Consider the following 21,818-nt stretch of genomic DNA (forward strand, 5'->3'; position numbering starts at 1 on the left):
AGCGAGAGAGAGAGACAGAAAGTACACACAGAGAGACAGACAGCGAGAACGCACCAAGAGGATAATCACCCGCAAGTGCGTTTATTTGATGTGGTTAAGAGATTTGTTTATTTTTTTGTTTTGGTTTTTTTCTACTTCTGATTTTATTTTCTATTGCCTTTCGTCTTCGACACCCGTCGCGGATTTTATTTACCCTTTCGAGAAAAAAAAACACGTTGTTTACATAAAACAACTTGTTCGGATGTGTACTTCTTTGTAGGTGGCATACCAATATTCGCGACAAGAAGCCGTCGTTTAGCGATTCGGATGAGGGATGAGTGAGTTGAAGAAGCTAACATCCATCCACAATCAACACTTTTAGAATGTACTTATTTGCTTTTATGATAGGCTGATAAGTGGGAAGGCTGAGAGGATTTGTTTTGTTTTCATTTTTTAAATGCCGTTCAGTTTTCAATATAAGAAGTCTAGAAAAGATGATAGACTCAACGATATGGAGATGTCCAAATAAATAGGAGAAATGAACAAGTGTAATCACATTTTTCGGATACAATAAATTACACTTTAAGCTAAATCATATAGGGACAAATGCCTCCTGTGTATTTAAAATCCCTTTAAAAAAAGTAAAAAAATTAAGCTAACGTGTAGTGATAAATGAGTGACGGTAAAAAACAACACCAAACATTTGTGCAGATTTGAATTTTTATGAAAAGCTGTTAGCAAAGTGAAGGAAGCAAGAAGTGCAATTACAAAAGTGATTTGGAAACTGAAAAATCGTGAACAATTTTTATAAAAAAAAACTATAAAAATGAAAACGTGAAACACCTACCGATTATTGAAAACGAATAAATGAGAATGATAAAAAGCGCTAAATATACTTACTTTCAAAGGCAGCTTGTAAATAAGAAAACAAGAAAAAGAAACTTAAAATGAAAAATTTTGCTCTCATCTATAAGAGTGTGTTGTGTTCTTTATTTACCAATTTGTGTCAACACTTAAACACTAACTTATTACTATCGATTCGAAATGGAACGATGAATTGCGTAAATAGGTATACTGTCTCATTTGATTTACGCTTCCAGTATTGACGAGATTATGAGGCGAAGAGTTTTGAATGATTGCCAGTTCAACAGTAGAATTTTTAAGAAATTAAAATTTTTCGAACAAAGTAGAAACAAAGCTAGTTCAGCCATAAAATTTAAAAACGCTACTCTAAGAAATGTCACAAGAAATCCATCGTCACCTTGTCGTCTACGCTTCCCGTTTTCCTTAGAAGAAAGACTTTAAAGTGTCTACCTTTCCAATTAGCACCGATACGAGAATCTTAGCAAATTGGGGCGAAACTGACGTTGTACATACTGACGTTTGTAGCCGTTCTGAGTTGCTTTGCTGCAACAAATGCGGAGAAGAGGTGCCAGCAATTTTCTTTTGATTTCTTCACGGGTTAGGGACCTGTGCCGGAGGCCAATCTGGCGGCCGAAAACCAGTTTCTCGCCAGACAAAGTTAAATTCAAAACCGAAACTAGCACCTTTCCTGGTTAGGTGCCGCCGCTATGCTTGGATTTCTGAATTTGAAAATTGAACTCACGGGAGGATGACAGGGAACAACTTTGTCGAAACACTGAGAGAATGAACGAAATTGGAAGCGATATCTTAAATTGAAAAATTGAAATAAAATTTTAAAAAAAATAGGCACATAAAAAATTTAGAAATTATTTTGACTCAGCAGATTGAGTTCACTATTTTTGAAAAAGTGATTGAAAAATAGCAGGCCATAAGATGAAAAATCATTTTAAACATTTTTGAAATGAGGAACCCAGTGAAAGCTTAAATCATGGAATTCAAAATAACAAATCTAATTTTAAAACTAAGACTTAGTTAATTTGAAGATAATTCATACTAATTTTTCAATTTAAAATTAATCACTTAGAACCTCAAAAGATTATTCCATTTAATTTTTTTTGTTCTTCAATTAAAAAACTGACAAAAAAACGCTTGTTTGCGAACGAACAATGCGATATCGATATAGAAAGAAACTTATCTTGAGAGACACTTCATACCTTAAAGATGATTGTGTAAATCAGGATTTCTGATACCTTTCTGCATGAGCTAGAAATTTAATTTAAAAAAATTAGATCTAGAAGCTAGAAATTGAATTAAAAAAAAATTCTTAAACAATTTAACATTTTTGTTACTTTTCAAATGTTTCATTTTTATTTAATTTGCAATTTGCATTCTTCAAATTTTTCCTTTTTTTTCCTTTTTTTTAACTTTCTTTGTTTATTATTAAATTTAAACCTATTTTTGATTTTGACTTCTTCCTTCAAAAAAATTGAATCTTAATTTTTTTTTTCTTTTCATCTTTTTTCCAGTTTTAAATTTCTTCCTATTTTTAGTGTTTTCTCCCTTAAGTTATTCATGTTGTTGTTCTTTTCATGTATTTTTGCGATCAGTTTTTATTATTTTTTAAAGATTTTTCTATTTCTTTTTTAATTTTTAACTAAATTTATCTGTCATTTTTAATTTTTTTTTATTTTTTTTTGTAAATTTTCTTCCCATTTTTACCAATTTAGGATTGTTTTGTTTATTTACACACATTGCATTTTCATATGATTTGCATTTTTTGTTTCTTTTCCTTTTTCTACTGTTTTTTGTTTATTACTAGATTTTAACCCGTTTTTGATTTCGATTTCTTCCTGAAAAAATTAACACTAAATTTCTTTTTCCTTTATTATAATTTATTTTTTTCCGTTTTAACTTTTTTCCTACTCTTAGTGTTTTTTACTTTAGTTATTCATGTTGTTGTGCTTTTGCTGTGTATTTTTGCGATCAGTTTTTATTATTTTTCGAAGAATTTTTCAATTTTTTTAATGTTAAACTAAATTTATCTTTAATTTTTCTTTTTTTTTCTTTTTGTAACTGTTCTTCCCATTTTTAAATCAATTTAATATTTTTTTAATTAAATTACAAACATTGAATATTCATTTGATTTGCATTTCTTAAATTTTTTCCATTTTTTTTTTTAATTTTTGTTCTTTTTCTTTTTTCTACTTTTCTTTGTTTTTTATTAAATTGTAACCCGTTTGTGATTTTGTTTTCTTCTTTTAAAAAAATGAACCCCTGAATTTTTTTCTCTTTATCTTCATTAATTTTTTCCTCATTTTTATTGTTTTCCTACTCTTAATGTTTTCTTACATCAGTTGTTCTTCTTGTTGTGTATTTTGTCGATCCATTTTATGATATTTTAGGGATTTTTTTTAAATTTTCAATATCGATCTTTTTTTAACTTTTTTCCTTTTGTTTTGCAACTTTTTTTTCATTTTTGATTATGTTCACTTTATTTTTCTTATTTTTTCCTTTTTTATTTTTCCTCTCACTTTTATTTTATTTCTCTGATATATTGCATTTTCAATTTTTATTAATTTAAAAACTTCTATTTTTTTTTTATTTTTTACATTTTTTATTTTTTCCTTTTTTTTCACATTTTTTTTCTTGCTCTAATGAGTTTCTCATGTTCTTATTCATTGCTATCCGTTTTATGATTTATTTTAAATTTTTAACTGAATTTATTTTTCATTTTTCAAGTTTTTTTCTTTTTGTTCTAAATTTTTATTTTCTCATTTTTTGTAATTTTCAGTTTTTTCTTATTTTTCATTTCTATTTTTCCTCTCATTTTTTTATTTCCTTTTTATTTCCCTGATATAATCCATTTTTCCTTTTTATTTTGAAACTTCCTTCCTTTACATTTATATTTTTTCCCTTTTTCTATTTTTAATTGATTTGTTGTCATTTTCTTTCTTGCTCTTATGAGTTTCTCAAGTTCTTGTTTGTTGCGATCCGTTTTATGATTTTTTTTTTCAACTTTTTAATGAATGCTTCATTTTTTTCTTTTTTCTTATTTTTCTTCATATACTAATTTATTACCATTTTATTTCTTTGATATAATGCATTTTTTATTTTAAAACTTCCTTTCTTATATACATTTTTTTTCTTTTTTACATTTATATTTTTTTCTTTTTTCTTTTTTAATTGATTTTTTGACAGTTTCTTTCTTACTCGAATGATTTTCTTATGTGCTTATTTGTTCTTCTCATTCTTATTCGTTACTCTTGCTCTTATTTGTTCTGTTCTTCGTATTTGTTTCTCTTGATCTTAACAGTTTATCTTGTTCTTGTCTGTTATGTTGTGAAAAAACCATCTATTTTTCTTAGTTCATTTGAGATTTTTTGTTTTTATTGTTTGCTTCTGATTTTGTTTGGGAAATTCATTTATCTTTTTTTATTGGTTTTAGTTTTATTTTTTTTGAATTTTTCCTTTTTTTCATTTTTGGTACTACATTTTTTAATATTATTTCCATGTTTATTTCTTCTGTTTCATTCCTTTTCCCCATTTTTTCCTTTTCTTATATCTTTATCATATGTTCGTTTTATGATTTGCTTTCTCTATTTTTATCAATTATACATTTTTATTAAATTGTTTTAAGTTATTTTTTTACTATTTGAAGTTCTCGAATTTTTTTCTTTTATTTGTTTTTGTTTTATCCTTACTTTTATTTATGCCAGCTTAATAATTCGTTTTCTTTTAAATGAACCTTTGAAATAAATTTCATAATTTTCAGTTTAAAATTTACAGCTTTTATCCATTTTTTTTTCTCTTTTATCATATTTATCGTTTGTGAAGATTGAACCCCTTTCCTCGATTTCTTTTTTTTTTAATTTTCATAATTTTTGTAATTTTTCGATTCTGTTCTATTTATAACTCTACGTGGATTTATTTTTTAGTTTAGACCGTTAATTTTGTTTTAAATACGGATGAAGAGAAATCATCGCTCTTTATTTGAATTGGAATTTATAATATCGGCTATATTATTTTCAATTCTTTAAGAATATTATTCACGGAGAGAGCTGATATAAAAAAAACCATAGTTTTTATTATGTTTTCAATTTCTTTGATTTTAATCAAATTATATGAGAAATAAAAAAAAAAATTCTTATGAAATTTTTGTAATTTTTTAAATAAACCAAATTGATTCTTTTCTTTTTCATCGTAAATTTTGTTTGCATAAATATTCTTCAATTTCTTTACTAGTCATTGCAAGTAAAACATTACCAATTTTAACTTTTATATGAAAAAGTGTCTTATTTCTTTTATTTTTTATTATGTTTTCAATTTTTTTAATTGTAATAAAATTTTATTAAGAATTTAAAAAAAAATAAATTTTCTTATGAAATTTTTGTAATTTTTCATACAAACTAAATTGATTCTTTTCTTTTTCATCGTTAATTTTTTTTTGCATAAATATTCTTCGATTTCATTACTAGTCATTACAAGTAAAACATTACCAATTTTAACCTTTATATGAAAAGAGTCTTATTTCATTTATTTTAATCCTATTCTTTATTTTGCATTGACTTAGTTTCGTTTTCAATGTTTTGTTGATTGTTTCAAGTAAGTTGTTTTTTTTCAAGTTTCGAGGGTGTTTTTTCAATTTTTGCAATTTTTCAAAATACAGTCAGTTCTATTGTATCTTTGATTTTTTTTCAATGCGTTTCGAAATTTAGTTCGCGTTTTCCTATTGTTTTTCTATTTCTTTTACATATTTTTTGTTATTCAGCATGCCCACGTTTTTGTTCTGCTTTCGAAATGTTTTGGTTAGTGCTAATGAAATTTGAAGATTTAGTATTGGTATTTTTTTCTAAATCGTGCTTTTGTGAAAGTATGATTTTTTTCCTATATTCTAAACCTTCAAAAACCATTAAGGTTCCATATAAACATAAAATTACAATGCTGATACAATGATAGATTTTTATATTTATTTCGAACTCAATCCCGATATGCGTCAGAGGGCGCTTATTAACACCATCCAGGAAGAGCTTCAAGTGTGGATGATGATGTCGGTACCTAGTTTTAAAGTGTGGGAAGATCCATCTCGTCGAGCTGCAACTGTCTTGACTTGATTGTCGAACGAACCGCAGCCATGCCGGTGCATAATGTCATAAAACTGTAGCTATAGGGAAGAAAATCATACGTACGCACAATCCCGGCTGTTAGCCGGCAGATAGTCGGTATAAATAAGTGGAAAATGCGCGCCCCCATCATTGACGAGTGAAGCGTGAAGAAAATACAAACGTAAAATGCTTCTATATGGTATTCCTTCAACTGGTTGGTTGGGTGAAGTTGAAGAGTCCCTACACTTTAACTTTAACAGTCATAAGAAAGGGAAACAACATCATTGCTACCACCATCATTAAGGGGAGCCGTAAAAATGTTGATGAATTCTTCAACTCATCTGGAGGTTCACGACGTTCTGTGGAATTGGTGGAAGGTGAAAAGAATTCTTTCGCTTTCTTTTGTTTGTGTTTTCGTTATTCTTCTTTAAAAGAAAAAATGCGGCGAAAGATGAAAGTTCTTGAGAACGCCATCGGTGATAGGATGCTGAAGTTTGGGGGACAATTTTTCGCTGATGAGCCACTAGATGGAACCTTACATTTTTTCATGAATTTTGATAGGGCTAAGTATTTCCAGAGGAAATTCGATCGTTAAAAACTTTCAAAATGGAAATCCAAATAAATCAAATGGAAACTCACCCTTAAGGGACTCCAAAATGTCGCCGAAGGCACTCAAGGAGTTCCTGAAGGAAGACAAGGAGTTCCTGAAGGGAGCCAAAGAGTTCCTGAAGGGACTCAAGGAGTTCCTGAAGGGACTCAAGGATTTCCTGAAGGGACTCAAGGAGTTCCTGAAGGGACTCAAGGAGTTTCTGAAGGGACTCAAGGAGTTCCTGAAGGGACTCAAGGAGTTCCTGAAGGGACTCAAGGAGTTCCTGAAGGGACTCAAGGAGTTCCTGAAGGGACTCAAGGAGTTCCTGAAGGGACTCAAGGAGTTCCTGAAGGGACTCAAGGAGTTCCTGAAGGGACTCAAGGAGTTCCTGAAGGGACTCAAGGAGTTCCTGAAGGGACTCAAGGAGTTCCTGAAGGGACTCAAGGAGTTCCTGAAGGGACTCAAGGAGTTCCTGAAGGGACTCAAGGAGTTCCTGAAGGGACTCAAGGAGTTCCTGAAGGGACTCAAGGAGTTCCTGAAGGGACTCAAGGAGTTCCTGAAGGGACTCAAGGAGTTCCTGAAGGGACTCAAGGAGTTCCTGAAGGGACTCAAGGAGTTCCTGAAGGGACTCAAGGAGTTCCTGAAGGGACTCAAGGAGTTCCTGAAGGGACTCAAGGAGTTCCTGAAGGGACTCAAGGAGTTCCTGAAGGGACTCAAGGAGTTCCTGAAGGGACTCAAGGAGTTCCTGAAGGGACTCAAGGAGTTCCTGAAGGGACTCAAGGAGTTCCTGAAGGGACTCAAGGAGTTCCTGAAGGGACTCAAGGAGTTCCTGAAGGGACTCAAGGAGTTCCTGAAGGGACTCAAGGAGTTCCTGAAGGGACTCAAGGAGTTCCTGAAGTGAGTCACAGTGCTTGCCGGAACTCAAGGAGTTCCTGAAGGGATTCACAGTGCTTGCCGGAACTCAAAGAGTGCCCGCCGGGACTTGAAAAATTAATGCCGGGGCTCAGAGAGTTTTTGCCGGGACTCCTGCCGGGAGAGTTCCTGCTGGGACTCCTGCCGGGACTCAGAGAGTTCCTGCCGGGACTCAGAGAGTTCCTGCCGGGACTCAGAGAGTTCCTGCCGGGACTCAGAGAGTTCCTGCCGGGACTCAGAGAGTTCCTACCGGGACTCAACAAGTTCCTACCGGGACTCAACGAGTTCCTGCCGGGACTCAACGAGTTCCTGCCGGGACTCAACGAGTTCCTGCCGGGACTCAACGAGTTCCTGCCGGGACTCAACGAGTTCCTGCCGGGACTCAACGAGTTCCTGCCGGGACTCAACGAGTTCCTGCCGGGACTCAACGAGTTCCTGCCGGGACTCAACGAGTTCCTGCCGGGACTCAACGAGTTCCTGCCGGGACTCAACGAGTTCCTGCCGGGACTCAACGAGTTCCTGCCGGGACTCAACGAGTTCCTGCCGGGACTCAACGAGTTCCTGCCGGGACTCAACGAGTTCCTGCCGGGACTCAACGAGTTCCTGCCGGGACTCAACGAGTTCCTGCCGGGACTCAACGAGTTCCTGCCGGGACTCAACGAGTTCCTGCCGGGACTCAACGAGTTCCTGCCGGGACTCAACGAGTTCCTGCCGGGACTCATCGAGTTCCTGCCGGGACTCAACGAGTTCCTGCCGGGACTCAACGAGTTCCTGCCGGGACTCAACGAGTTCCTGCCGGGACTCAACGAGTTCCTGCCGGGACTCAACGAGTTCCTGCCGGGACTCAACGAGTTCCTGCCGGGACTCAACGAGTTCCTGCCGGGACTCAACGAGTTCCTGCCGGGACTCAACGAGTTCCTGCCGGGACTCAACGAGTTCCTGCCGGGACTCAACGAGTTCCTACCGGGACTCAACGAGTTCCTACCGGGACTCAACGAGTTCCTACCGGGACTCAACGAGTTCCTACCGGGACTCAACGAGTTCCTGTTGAGACTCAACGAATTCCTGCCGAAACTCAACGAGTTCCTGCCGGGACTCAACGAGTTTCTGCCGGGACTCAACGAGTTCCTGCCGGGACTCAACGAGTTCCTGCCGGGACTCAACGAGTTCCTGCCGGGACTCAACGAGTTCCTGCCGGGACTCAACGAGTTCCTGCCGGGACCCATCGACATCTTACGCTTGTATCCAACTTCCATCATCAGTCAGCGAATTTCAAAACCAACTGTCAACGATAAATCGTTACCCTTTGGACTCGAATTCGCTCGGAGAATACGACACCACATCGATCAGCTTCAAATGTTCCTCGGCCCCGCTCGCGATTACCATAACGCGACGAACGATTACCGATGCAATGGTTAGCCCACATCTAACAGGGCGGGAGGGTCACCAAATCATTCATTATCCATCCGAATGGGCGAGCAGAGATAGACAGACTAGACTGTAAAAGATGTTTTGCAAACACCATCTTCCATCCATTCCATTCCCAATTGAAAGAGATTAAGTGGTCGGATAGATTTGACCGACCGCCGTGGGTACTCATTACTTATGTAAAACGACAACGACGACGGCGGCGACGACTAGAAGATATAACCAGCACAAAAAGGGCTCCGTCATCAATCAGTTTCTTACCAAAAAATCTCCCATTCCGACCGCGATGGGTTGAGCAACCGTTAGTGAGTGACACGGTCGTTCCCCGAAAGTTCACAAGTTCAATTTGGATGGAGGTATGACCAGGAGAAGCAAAAAAAAAGTTTAAAAAAGCAGCACGCTGCAATTCAAATATTATGGCACGATTTTTTTTCGTTTGCTGTTAATTTGTTGTTTGATTATTTTGTTGGTGGAGACAAAAAATCGGGGGGCGTTTAGCTATGACTTTTATCGAAACAAATTGTTGTCATTAAAGGTGATCCCGCTTATGGCCGGCTAGAATCGCCGAAAACAAAAACAAACATTTTATGGCGCCTGTCCTGACTTTGCTGCGTTGATTGGCCGCTCTCTAAGGAATGACAGAGCCGTTTTTGCGTGTTGTCACGATTGTTATTTATGCTTTAAATTGCATCCTAAATTTTTGTTGAGATTTTAAGACGTTAGGGATGGCATTTGTTATGAAACAATTTCATTGTAGTAACTACGGTTTAAAACCAAGAATCCTTCCGATTTGATTTCGGCAAACCGAGAAGACTTCGCTCTGATGGTTCAATGTTATTTGCTCAAAGTAATAGAAACTGATCGACTGGCTTTTGATGTTCAATTTTAAACTATTTTCAGTAGCACCGGACGACCAACGGGATGAAAGTTCGGACGTCTGGCTCGAAATCTGATCTACGAGGCAAGTGAAGCGAGAAATTGCATTATGATGCAGGTAAAACAACTCGCCATCAGCATGTCGCTGTCAGTCATGGATGCAGTCATGGCTTAAAGGAACTGAGTCATCTTCACAGCAAAAAAAATTGATTGAAAAAAATACGTATTATTTATGATTCTTTAATGTAATAATACAAAATCACTTTTTTTCTCGAGGGATTTAGGGCATCGAAAAATACAAAATCACGATGTACTTGACGTGGGAATGCTTTTTGTGTAATATCACATCTAACTATGTAATATTATCCCTAAGTAGCCACTGTTTGTTTTGTTTTGTTTTTTTACGATACAAAAGTTTCAAGAGGTGTTGAACAGCTCAGAAAGATTTCTTCTACATGTAAATACTATTAAATTTTACAGAAAACTTCAGCAAACTACCACCATAAACAGCTCTGCTGAGGATTTCTCTGAAGATCTCGTTAATTTTAAAAATGTGTCACGACTTCTCAAATCAAATTTGCGAGGAAATTATTGATTGCAAATCTTGATTTAGTTCATAAGCACATGATTCCCATGAGGAAAATTTTTGAGAGTTTTTGTAGCTGCAAAAAGTCTCGAGATTTTCAAGTAAACAAGTTCTACAGTATGATAATTTGCATTTTTTTGATCAAACTCATAAAAATTTCTGGAACATTGCTACTTAACCGAACTAACAAAAGAAAACTTTTAGCGGAACTGCCGTGTATTTTCCAGCAAAATTTTTTGTAGATATATTTTTCAACAACTTTCTTATACGTTTCATATACATAATAGAATGATCGTTTAAAACTCGAGAAAACAGCATTTTCCCACCAAAGTGGAGGAAATAAACATACATAATTTTAACTTTTGGCTAAAGCGATAAGAACTATACGAATTGGACGATATTTACCACCTTATTCGTACATACTGAAAGAATGCAAGAGAGCACATATTTTTTCTCTCAACGCATGCGAACCGTAGGCAGCGGCAATATTTTCTGCTTCTCTGATTGGACAATTCGTTTAAAAACACCATCTGATTTTAGCAAACTGGTTGCATTGCTGGTCGCATAGAGAACAACAAGGCTGTTTTCTCAATTGAAGCCACCACGAGAGCGAAATCATCTTCAGAATCTGCAAACATGGCGGACATTTCATCACATCCGATTTATACCGACTTCAAGTAACCATTGTTACGACCTTCTACTTATTTGGCAGGAATTGCGATTCGCAGTAGCGTTATTAACGACTTGAGCTATCATTTTTAATGCGATTTTAAGCTTGCTGGGTTTGAACGACCTCATAAGTTGAAAAAAAGATTTTTTAGAAAAGGTAGTTTTGATGAAAAGTCTAAGCTCTTTAAGAAGCTTATGGGGTCTTGTTGTAACTTGAGAGTTCTGGGAAGCCCACATGTTTCGTAACAAACTTTTAAGCATGCATGATCTTTAATCTTTATGAAAATTATGAACTTCTGAGACTAGTTACTCAGTTACTCGGTACCGAGTTTTCAAAAGAACTTAAGAAATTAAGAGCATTTCTTGAATTCTCCGGATCAGCTAATTCTTTAAGACAAGCTTTACCCAGTTTCATAAAATCTATTTATATTTAAAAGAACTTAAGAAATTCTGAGCTGAAAGAGTTCAAGAGTTCATGATAAAATTGAGTACCGAAAAACGGGGTAACTTTGATCCCCGGGGTAAATTTTACCAACAATAAACTTTTCCACATTATCATCAATAACTCAGTCTATAGTTTGAATTTTTGAAAACTGTTTTCTACGTTTGAAAGCCTATTAATTGAGTATCAAATAGGCAAATATTGGTTTGTATTTGAAACTTTTTTCTGTTAGTAAAAAATCTCATTTCAAAATCCTAAAATTTCTATTTTTCCAAGGCTCGCAAACAAACAGCTCTCTTGATGATACCAAAATGCATTTAGAAGCAAACGGGTGATTGAATGTGAAAGAAAAACTTGTTTTCTTTGTATATGAACAGTTAAAGTGTTATTTTTATAGTTATTTAATGATAAATTTTTGATATTTGAAAAATAAAGAATATTGGACAAATGGATAGGAACCCTATCAAATCGTTAACTTTGAAGAAAAAATGAAAATGGAAATAGTGGGAGGGACTAGGGGAGTGTGTGAAGGTAAAATTTCATTTGTTTTTTGAAGCTAAAACTATTTAGCAATTATAATTAGTTTTGCCCCTTAATGTAGGCAGCATCATAGTTCTTTAATCGATTATAAATATTTTTAAAAATAAAACGTTAAAAATCAACGTTAAATTGATAAACTAGCATTTGTAAATATTCTGAAGGTGTTTTGTATCCTTTATGATCAAGAAAACTCGTTAAAACCGTCAGAATAGGGACTGATCAATGTCACCCCAAAGTTTCAAATTATGAACAGAGACGAAAACGATTTTTAAATCAAATTTAAGAAGCTCTCATAAATTTCCGAACCATGTTTTACGTTCATAGGAGTCCAGTACTGGTTCTAAAAATATAAAACATGCCACATTCCCCTTAACAAAAAAAATAATCGAAATATATTGAAAAAAGTGATCAATATTACCCCGGATTACGGTACATAATTCCTTAAGCTCCGCCAAGAGCTCATGAGAGCTTTCAGGAGCCAGTAATCTCCCCTCGCTTGCGATTTGTCAGAAGTTAATGAGTTTTCTGAAGTAGGTTGTTTCAGAAAGCTTATTAGTTTCTGACAAATTGCAAGTGTTTCTGGGGGAGATTATTGGCGCCTGAATGTTCTTGACTGATCTCATACATTTCTGAGGAATGTCATAAATGAGTTCCCAAGCTTCTGAGGGAACTCTCGAATTACTGTTGGAACCCACTTAAGAAAACGTTTCTGACAAACCGCAAGAGCTTCGGGAAAAATTATTGGCTCCTGAAAGTTGTCATGAGTTCTTGACGGATCTCCTAAATTTCTAAGGGATGTCATTAAGGAGTTCTCAAGTTTCTGAGGCAATTCTCGAAGTTCTGTTGGAACCCACTTCAGAAAACTCATTAGTTTCTGACAGACCGCAAGAGTTTCGGGAAAAATAATTGGCTCCTGAAAGTTCTCATGAGCTCTTGACGGATCTCATGAATTTCTGAGGGATGTCTTAATTAAGTTCCCAAGCTTCTGAGGAAACTCTCGAGTTTCTGTTGGAACCCACTTCAGAAAGCTCATTAGTTTCTAACAAATTGCAAGAGTTTCGGGGGGAGATTATTGGCTCCTGAAAGTTGTCATGAGTTCTTGATGGATCTCCTAAATTTCTAAGGGATATCATCAAGGAGTTCTCAAGTTTCTGAGGGAATTCTCGAAGTTCTGTTGGAACCCATTTCAGAAAGCTCATTAGTTTCTGACAAACCGCAATAGTTTCGGGGGGAGATTATTGGCTCATGAAAGTTCTCATCAGCTCTCGACGGATCTCATAAATTTCTGAGGAAAGTACTTAAAGAGTTCCCAAGCCTCCGAGGGAACTCTCGAGTTTCTGTTGGAACTCAAGAATACGTTTTAGAGAACTCAGATGTTCCTAGTTTACGGATCCTCTCAGAAATCGACAGAGCATGCAAAAAATTCAGAGTTGAGTTACCGAGCTTAGAATAAAACGGTTAATTTCGGCGATACTCGAAAAACGACGAAATCTCATTTGGCTTGTCCTGCCGAGATAAAGGTACCGAATACGAATGCGTGCCTTCGAGCGAAGTTTGGAACGTACACTCGTACACGCCGTAAGATCGCATTTTACAACGTGTTTTTATGAGCTCTTTTAATCGGAGCAGTCTGCTTTGAGGCAAACACGCGTGTTTGTCTAGAGGAGCGTTTCTTAGATTATTTCGTGGCACTCATCCGAGGTACGCATATGGTGTGTTCCTCTCTGTCGATTAAATGATGCAAAATCGCCAGAGAGATCGTTACGATCCCTCTGGAGATTTGAGATACTTCTCTGTCAATACATGTTAACTGGGTTTTGACAGATCTCATGATTTACTGGGTGATCTTATGAGTTCCTGAATAAATCTTTTGGAATGCTAAGAGATATCATTAGCTCCTAAGAGATCACACGAGCTTCTCCTGAGTTCCGGATGGAAACAACGAAATTGTTTGAAAAGAAAGTGTTTCTAGAGTATTTTTTTAGCGTATAAGAGTACAAATGTGCGACAAGAACTTTTTTTTGCTAATGAACGATCCCTTCAAATCGAAAGACTCCACCAACAGTTGAACCATATGATGATGCCCCTCCGGCTACCGGTTGGTGGAACAAAAATACTCTTTCCAACCATCAGAACGGAATCTGTGCTGGCTGACAATGATATGACGACAACGATGGAAAAACAGGAAAACTTATGGCATCTCTCTGTTTGGACGAGAGCACTGGTGGTAGTTGGAGTTTATTTTGTTTTTTTTTTTTTGGTTCCTTTTCCGAGCAGAGAAGAGCACGTTTCGGTTACCCGACAGAATATCTGCCTATAGTATGCCGACATTCCGGGAACCGAAACACGGGAACAGGTGATGAAAGCACTTTGTGCTTTTATTCAATTTTACGCTGTCATTACGGTGAGTTTGAATTTTTCAGTGGCATTTTGCTACAGTCATTGTCTTCAGTCGAGGGATTGAGATTTTTTTCCTGTTTGTTTTTCAATTTCAAAATGCTTCCAAGAACCTTTCTGTTTGACGAATTTTTCAAATCAAAACTAGGGGATACATATTGGGTTCAATTGTTACGACAAACGTGAGTAGCACCCCAAAGTTTGAAACTTTCTCGATCTGCGGGAGTTATTTACTGACATTTTCACCCTAGTAGCGAAAGCGATTAAAATCCAACTAATGAGAGTTACTTTCAGTCAATAATTCTTTGAGTCTGACCACATAAGGTGCTTTTAAAAGTTCACTTATTGGGTTCGCAATCTTTAAAAAAGACACAAAAAAAGTAAAAGAAAAAAAAATTGTAAAACGAACAAAACTCCAAATGTAATCACCCCTCGGTGAGAAATCACTCATCGTTCACACTTTTCAATCCTGTGGTGGTGAATTGAAAGTGATTGTCTAATTTTAAGATTGAACTGAGCTACTTTTTTAGTCATCGATCGAATTTGACACTCGCGCGGTGGGACAACAAAAATTGAATTCGACAGAAGAGAAATTAATCGAAATCAATGCAGGAGAAATGAAAAAAGTAAAAAAAAAAACAAACTGAACGGGAAACAAATGACAAAACAGATCGTTTTGGCAAATGTGCTGACAGTTTTATTTGGCGCGGAAACCAATAAAGCCAAGCCAAAACCAATGAATGGTGCCCACTAACGCATACAAAATTGGCAAGCTGAAAAGCGTTTAATTATTTACAAGAGTTTGTCGACTCAGCGTGATAGAGAAAAAAGAGAAGCAGCAACAGAAAAAAAAAACCCTCATTTGCATCGACACGGGGCTAGAAAGGCGAGAAAAAGGTTAGGCAGATGAACAAAAACAAACGGAACTGTCACATTAAATTTCATTTAAAGCAGCAGCGGAAAACGTAAAGCTGCCGCTGTTGTCCGAAAAAAAGGCAAATGCAAGAATTGAAACCTCCAAGGGTTCATTTGAAAGCAGCCCAAACGAAATTTTTTTTTTCCAAAAAAAAACACCTCTCAGAAATGCAACTTACCGTGAACTCTCCGGTGATGGCATCGAATCCGACATGGACCGTGTGCTCGAAGTTGGTCGGATAGGAGATGTTCGGTTTGGAATCGTTGTAGGACGTCTTCGGGACTTTAATCTTGTTCTTGAGCGTTTTCTTCTTCCGGTCAGCGTCCTCCGGTTCTGTGGATGGGAAAGATTCACGGCATTAGATTTGGTTTTTAGAGAAAATGGCATTCAAGCGCTCAGCACAAGTCAGAGTGCAAAGTTATGAATCAGTTTTAGGGTTCAGTGAAGGTGACAGTTAATTATTAAACGTTGAAGTCTGTTTTGACCTCCTTTCCAACGCTTTTTATGTGAAAGATATTTTTGATGATTATTATCATGTTTATGGCAACCTATTTCAAAATAAATTTTCGAAAGTTTGGATTGAAACCAAAAAAAACTTTATCAAATTACGGAACTGATTCGAATATTCATTAATTAGGTTTAATTAATTTTTGTTTCATTTCGAAAGCTTGAGGATTAAATGAGGATGGCCAGCGAGTTTCCATTTTCAAATTCCCGATTCTCTCAAATAAGTTTTCATGATTTTCTAGGTTATATGTACACAAAACATATTTTTATTAGGTTTTTTGACCAAAAAAGTACGCATTTTGATAAAGGATGAACGTGTAAATGTGTAAAATTAAATCTTTAAATTCAAAGATCATTCAGAGTACGATGATGTTTGTTGGGAATTCTACAGAATTTTAGAACATATTCCGATGAATCTTATTCCTTACTAAGCGTTCTGACACTTTATTTCGATTCTCATCACGAATGAAGCTTAGTTCTTTCCAGGGTGGCCAGCGAGTTTCCATTCTCCAATTCTCGTTTTTTTCCGGTTTTCCCGATTGAGATTTTATGGTTTTCCCTGTTTCAAAATGCGCAAATGAATATGTTTGTCAGGTTTTTTGACCAAAAATGATATTTTATGCTAGTTGAACGTAAAAGTGTGAGAGAACTTATTTTTTTTTAGTTTTATCTGTTAACTCAAAGGTTATTCAGAATCTGGTGAAGGTAAAAAATAATTCTAGTTGTCCTGACCTTAACCGAAACCTTCTTTTTAGTCTTTCACACCATGTTCGATTATTATAAGGGAAAATGCTTTATTTTTATTATTTGCATGAGATAAATTATAGTTTGGATATGATGCCACACAGAAAACAAATTTTGACTATTACGTATCACTGAAACTGCAACCTTTAAAATAAATCACCTGTAATTAACATAACCTGTAATTTTGAATTGTTTTCCTTTAAAGTTAATGGAGATTCATTTATTATTACAGCAAATGTCCTGTAAAAAGTTGTACACTAAAAATTAAATGCCACGTAATTTGTTTTTAGACCTGTAAAATTACTATAAATGTCCTGCTCCTTTTTGTTACAGGACATTTGCGTAATTTTACAGGAAACAATTTTTGCTGTGCATATATATATATATATATATATATATATATATATAAAAGAGGAGAGTGGGGTATCGTGGACCATGGGGAAACGTGGGCCACTTTTAATATCTCAGATGTGTGTTGAGATAAAAATCTCAAGCCAACTGTCATCATCGTCGCTTTGCGTGAGCACATATTACTATATGTTGTTGACTTAAATACGCATCATATGCTTCTTTTTTAATCAAGCTAAAAAAAAGTAAGAAAAATTTACTTACATAATTAAAAAAACACCCGCTAATTTCATCGATGGGGAACCTAAAGTGCATAACAAAAATATGCTAATACGCTTATGATCTTTCACGTGGAAAAAGGAATTTTTGATGAAACATCAATAAGTCACACAAACGCAACCAATTTGCAAATCTTAGCTTGTGGGGAATCGTGGGCCACACATCTTGGATCACCTATATTTTTATGTTTTTATACACATTCAGAACTTAAAATACGTTATACCTATCTGTAAAGTTTTCTTATGCAAAATGAAGAGTTATGAAAAATATTTTGTCCATCCTGTATAAGAAATTTTGCCAAAACGTTCGCGAGCCAGGTTTTGGAATCTATGCGATCATACACAGCTCTCTTTTTTATTTCATCATCTGAAATTGCTTTAAAATAACGAATGAATTAGGAAATCACAGTTTTGGGTGAACTCATAAACTTTGCATGTTATTAGGTCAATTTGGATTTGGTGGCCCACGATTCCCCACCATTTTTCAAAATCCAAAAAATATTTCTTTTTTTCAAACAGTCAGAATTTGGGGAAAATAACTTATTAAAAATTAAAAAAAAATACCTCATGATACCTTGAAAATGTAGAAAAACATACCATTTTTTATTTTCATTTTATCTTTTATAATAAAGAAGTTATGGAACAACGAAAAAAAGTGGCCCACGATTCCCCACTCTCCCATACTTTTTAAATTTCAAGTCAAAACACTGAATTTTACTGTAGAAATTTTGCTTCTGAATTCTGAGATTTGAAACATAATCATGCGTAATGAATAACCGATCCATAAATCAACTTATTTTCAAGTTTGGATTCATTACTCAAATTTCAATTTCAATTTCTGATGCTTATTTTATTTTCGGAATAAGTTTCATTTTATAGCTTGGCTACTGATTGATATTCTTATATTTTTCTTCTAAAGTTCTTAAAACAGATTCCGATTAACCTTATTCATGCTATGCAATCTAAAATTTTATTTCGGTTTTCATATTGAATACTGAATAATGTTTTTTATTGTATACCTTTAAATATTTTTTAAAATGCGCTGAGTTCTAGAACTGGAATCTATTTACCTAAATTCTGGTAAATTGGTCTAAATATGTAAAAATCTAAAAAATGCATGTTATTATTCGATTTTTCAATTTGAAATCTCTCTGGTTTAATTGAAAAATGTATACAGGAATCACACAAAAACTGGATAGTTTGTTACACCTTTTGCATTCTGTGCGTTTACTAATATACCAAATAAAATGATGGCATCTAATTTTATTCTTTTGTTTCCGGATTTTTTCCCGCATGGAAAAATTCCCGATTCTCAAAAGTTAAAATTTAAGAAAGGAAGAAAATATTTTCGAAACCAAATAAGATAAAAACTTCGAGGTTATGTCGATTTGAGATATTTGATATATGATTTTTGAACTTATGTTTTGATAGTTTTTTTTTTAAATTTGTTGTGTGTTAGTACATATAACACAAACAAAGAAATAAGGTTTTTTTTTAAATATTTTACCATTGAAATGAAAACTTGAAGTTTGGTTATGATTATTTTTAAATTTTTGATAAAGGTGCTCTAAACTCAATTGAAAATAGCTGAAAATGAGTAAAGTCACGTAACAAAAACATATTCATTGTTCAATTTATTTAAAAACCGCTTTTGATCATAAGATCTTTGTAAAAAACAGCTTTTCCGAAAATTAATTGATCGAGTTATGATGAATCACTGAATTCATATTTTTCTTTTACATTCAATTTTTTTTCACTAAATTAATTCGATATTTTGTCAGACCCTTCAAAATAACTCTCCCAGTTGAAATGTGTTTGATAGATTTCTGCTACTTTTTACAAGGTTCGTTTCAGCATAACGTGTTTGTCTGAAAAAAAGGGCTCTTGATGCAGATTCGAACATCATCAATTCTGAATTAATGTATAATAATTCCAGTTATAAGATAGATGTTGAGATTAAGTAAATCTTAGTTTTCGAGATGTGGATTCAATCGAAAACTGTCTGATTTCAACGTATGAATTCAAATCAGAACTAAAAAGTCGCAGGATTCGGATTTTTTTTAAATTCCTATTTTTTCCAGATATTTGTGAAGAAAGTGCACAACGGTATAAAATCTTTAATTAATTACCTCTATGAAAGTTAACTACCAAGACTTAACGTATTAAAACTTCACAATTGTGAAAAATTTATTTAATTAAAAAACTTTATTTATTTTCACTGCAGTGCACAATATGCGTGAGCTAAGAAATAATTTATGAATGAGGAATTTTTCTACGAACGGTTCTTTGCTCGACAAATATATGCTTTGAGGCTTAAAATCATTTGTTTATAGAATTCCCTGCTTTTTCGGGTATTTTACTCTTTATCCCGACATTTTCCGCTCTTGCTTCACAATTCTGAAATATACGACTATGGTTTGTAAAGCTTCAGAGGAAAAGTTTCGTCATAATGAAATGAAGGAATTTTAGGATTTGATAAGTTTGTTGATGTTCCTCGTATATATCGAAACAAGTGTTTCACTGCAGCCCAGTGTCGTTCTCCAGGATTTGAATTGAAACGACTTAAGATGTTTTTTTTTTTTTGTATGAGAAGATCCACTGCGACCAACTTTTTGTGATCTATTGTGGAATAACCCAATTTATTATTTGTCTGATCACGCAATACTGTCATTATTGATAGAGATGGCAGTTGTAGTCGAAATCGAGACATTATTCCAGTTTGGGATGGTATTTCTTTTGAATCCCACCACCTTACTGGCTTTCATCTTCCAAATATCATCGGGCGTTAAGATTCGCTTACCAAGAACTTTCAGTCGATGTGTCATAAGATATCCACAGTCACACATTAAGTGCTCTGCACTTTCTACTTCAGTTTGACAAAACCGGCACATCTCATTACTGAGTTTGCCTATTTTATGTAAGTGGTAGTTGCATGGACAGTGCCCTGTAAAAAGGTCTGTAATTGTTTTAAGATCCCTTTTCGATAGACTTAGAAGTTCACAAGTTTTCTTAGAATCGGGCTTTATGAATTTGTTAGATTGTCTAGCACCGATGGCTAAAAGCCATTTGAATTTGATCTTTGAGTTCTCCCATTTTTTTAATTCTCTTGTAAGAGCACAAGTAGATACTCCACAAAAAGGTTCAGGGCCAATCATGCGCCTTTCAGATCTTTTTCTAGCGAGTTCATCTGCTTTCTCATTGCCTTCTATACCACAGTGGCCTGGAACCCAGTATAGGTTCACTTGATTTTGGATTGATAATTGATTCAAAGCATTAATACAATCCCACACCAGCTTTGAATTGCACATTGGGGCTTTCAGAGCCCGTATTGCTGCTTGACTGTCTGAAAATATGCAGATATTAGCGTGTCTATACATTCTCTTTAAACATATTTCCACATAATAATATATCGCATAGACTTCTGTTTGAAAAACTGTGGGCCAGCCTCCCATTGGAATCGAGATGTTTACCCCTGGACCATATATTCCGGCACCAGCATTATTATTCATTTTTGAGCCATCGGTGAAGAAATTTATCGATCCTATCCTAGTTGTAGGGCCACCCTCTGCCCATATGGATCGATCCGTAGCAATAACTTTGAAACTTGTATAAAAATTTGGTTTAGTAATCATCCAGTCTTGAACGGATGTAATCAATGCATTCATGTTGAACCTGTTTAGAATTTTTAGGTGCCCTTTAAGTTCCCAATTTTGTAATAAATCAGTTCGTTTCAATTTTTAAAGCTGCTTTTTCCGCCTCCAACTGCACGAACTCAGGTAGAGGCAAGAGATTTAAGATTGCGTCCAGCGCAGACGATGGAGTTGACTTTGATGCTCCAGTTGTTGAAAGGCATGCTACTCTTTGTAATTTACATAGTTTCTTCCGTGTTGTTTCCTGTAATGTTTTGGGCCACCAGACAAGAGCTGCATAGGATAATCTGGGTCTCGATATTGCTGTATAGATCCATGAGATCATATTAGGCTTTAGTCCCCATGATTTTCCAAAAGTCTTGCTGCATACCCAGAACGTTGATAGAGATTTAGAAATAGCGTATTCTAAGTGCGCGTTCCAGTTCAGCTTTTGGTCAAGAATAACACCAAGAAATTTAACTTGAGTTCCTAGTGCTATGGGTTGATTATTCAAGGTTAATTCCTTTATATCAACTTTTCTTTTTGTTGTGAATGGAATTATTGTAGTTTTTGAGGGATTTATGTTAAGTCCTTCTTTTTTGCACCATTTTAGACAGTAATTTAAGGCATTTTGCATCCTATTACTAACAGTGCAGTCGAATTTACCTCGTACTATGACTACTATGTCATCTGCAAAGATGTTGACTTAAGATGTTGACCGCGTAGCAAATATCTGGTCAAGTTTATTGAGCCAGATACATCAACGAACCTATCGCCTCCTGGTACGGAACGGATTTCATCCTCTCAGCTTCCTCAGCACTCGTTGGGCAACTTTCACGAGACAACCTCACCGTCGAGTTCATCGGAGTACTGACTTGGAATTGGCCATGTTGAAACGATTCAGCAATCCGTCGACGTATTGTTCCTGGTCCAGAGCAATTTGATTTGTGCTCCGGGTGATTCGGATTCCCAGAACATGCTTGGCGGGACCCAAATCCTTCATTTTGAATTC

The 21,818-nt window shown here is 35.1% G+C and overlaps 1 protein-coding gene across 2 annotated transcripts in view; it reads right to left on the reverse strand.

Moving 5' to 3' along the window:
- LOC129751132 (serine/threonine-protein kinase Pak) overlaps positions 1 to 21,818 on the reverse strand; it is a 184,953-nt gene that overhangs the window by 136,343 nt on the left and 26,792 nt on the right. For both annotated transcript variants that reach the window (XM_055746440.1, XM_055746441.1), the window contains one exon: positions 15,479 to 15,633. In XM_055746440.1, the coding sequence (XP_055602415.1) occupies positions 15,479 to 15,633 (155 nt within the window). The remainder of the gene's footprint in view (positions 1 to 15,478; positions 15,634 to 21,818) is intronic.

Source organism: Uranotaenia lowii, chromosome 3 (assembly GCF_029784155.1).
Source record: "Uranotaenia lowii strain MFRU-FL chromosome 3, ASM2978415v1, whole genome shotgun sequence".
NCBI lineage: Eukaryota > Metazoa > Arthropoda > Insecta > Diptera > Culicidae > Uranotaenia > Uranotaenia lowii.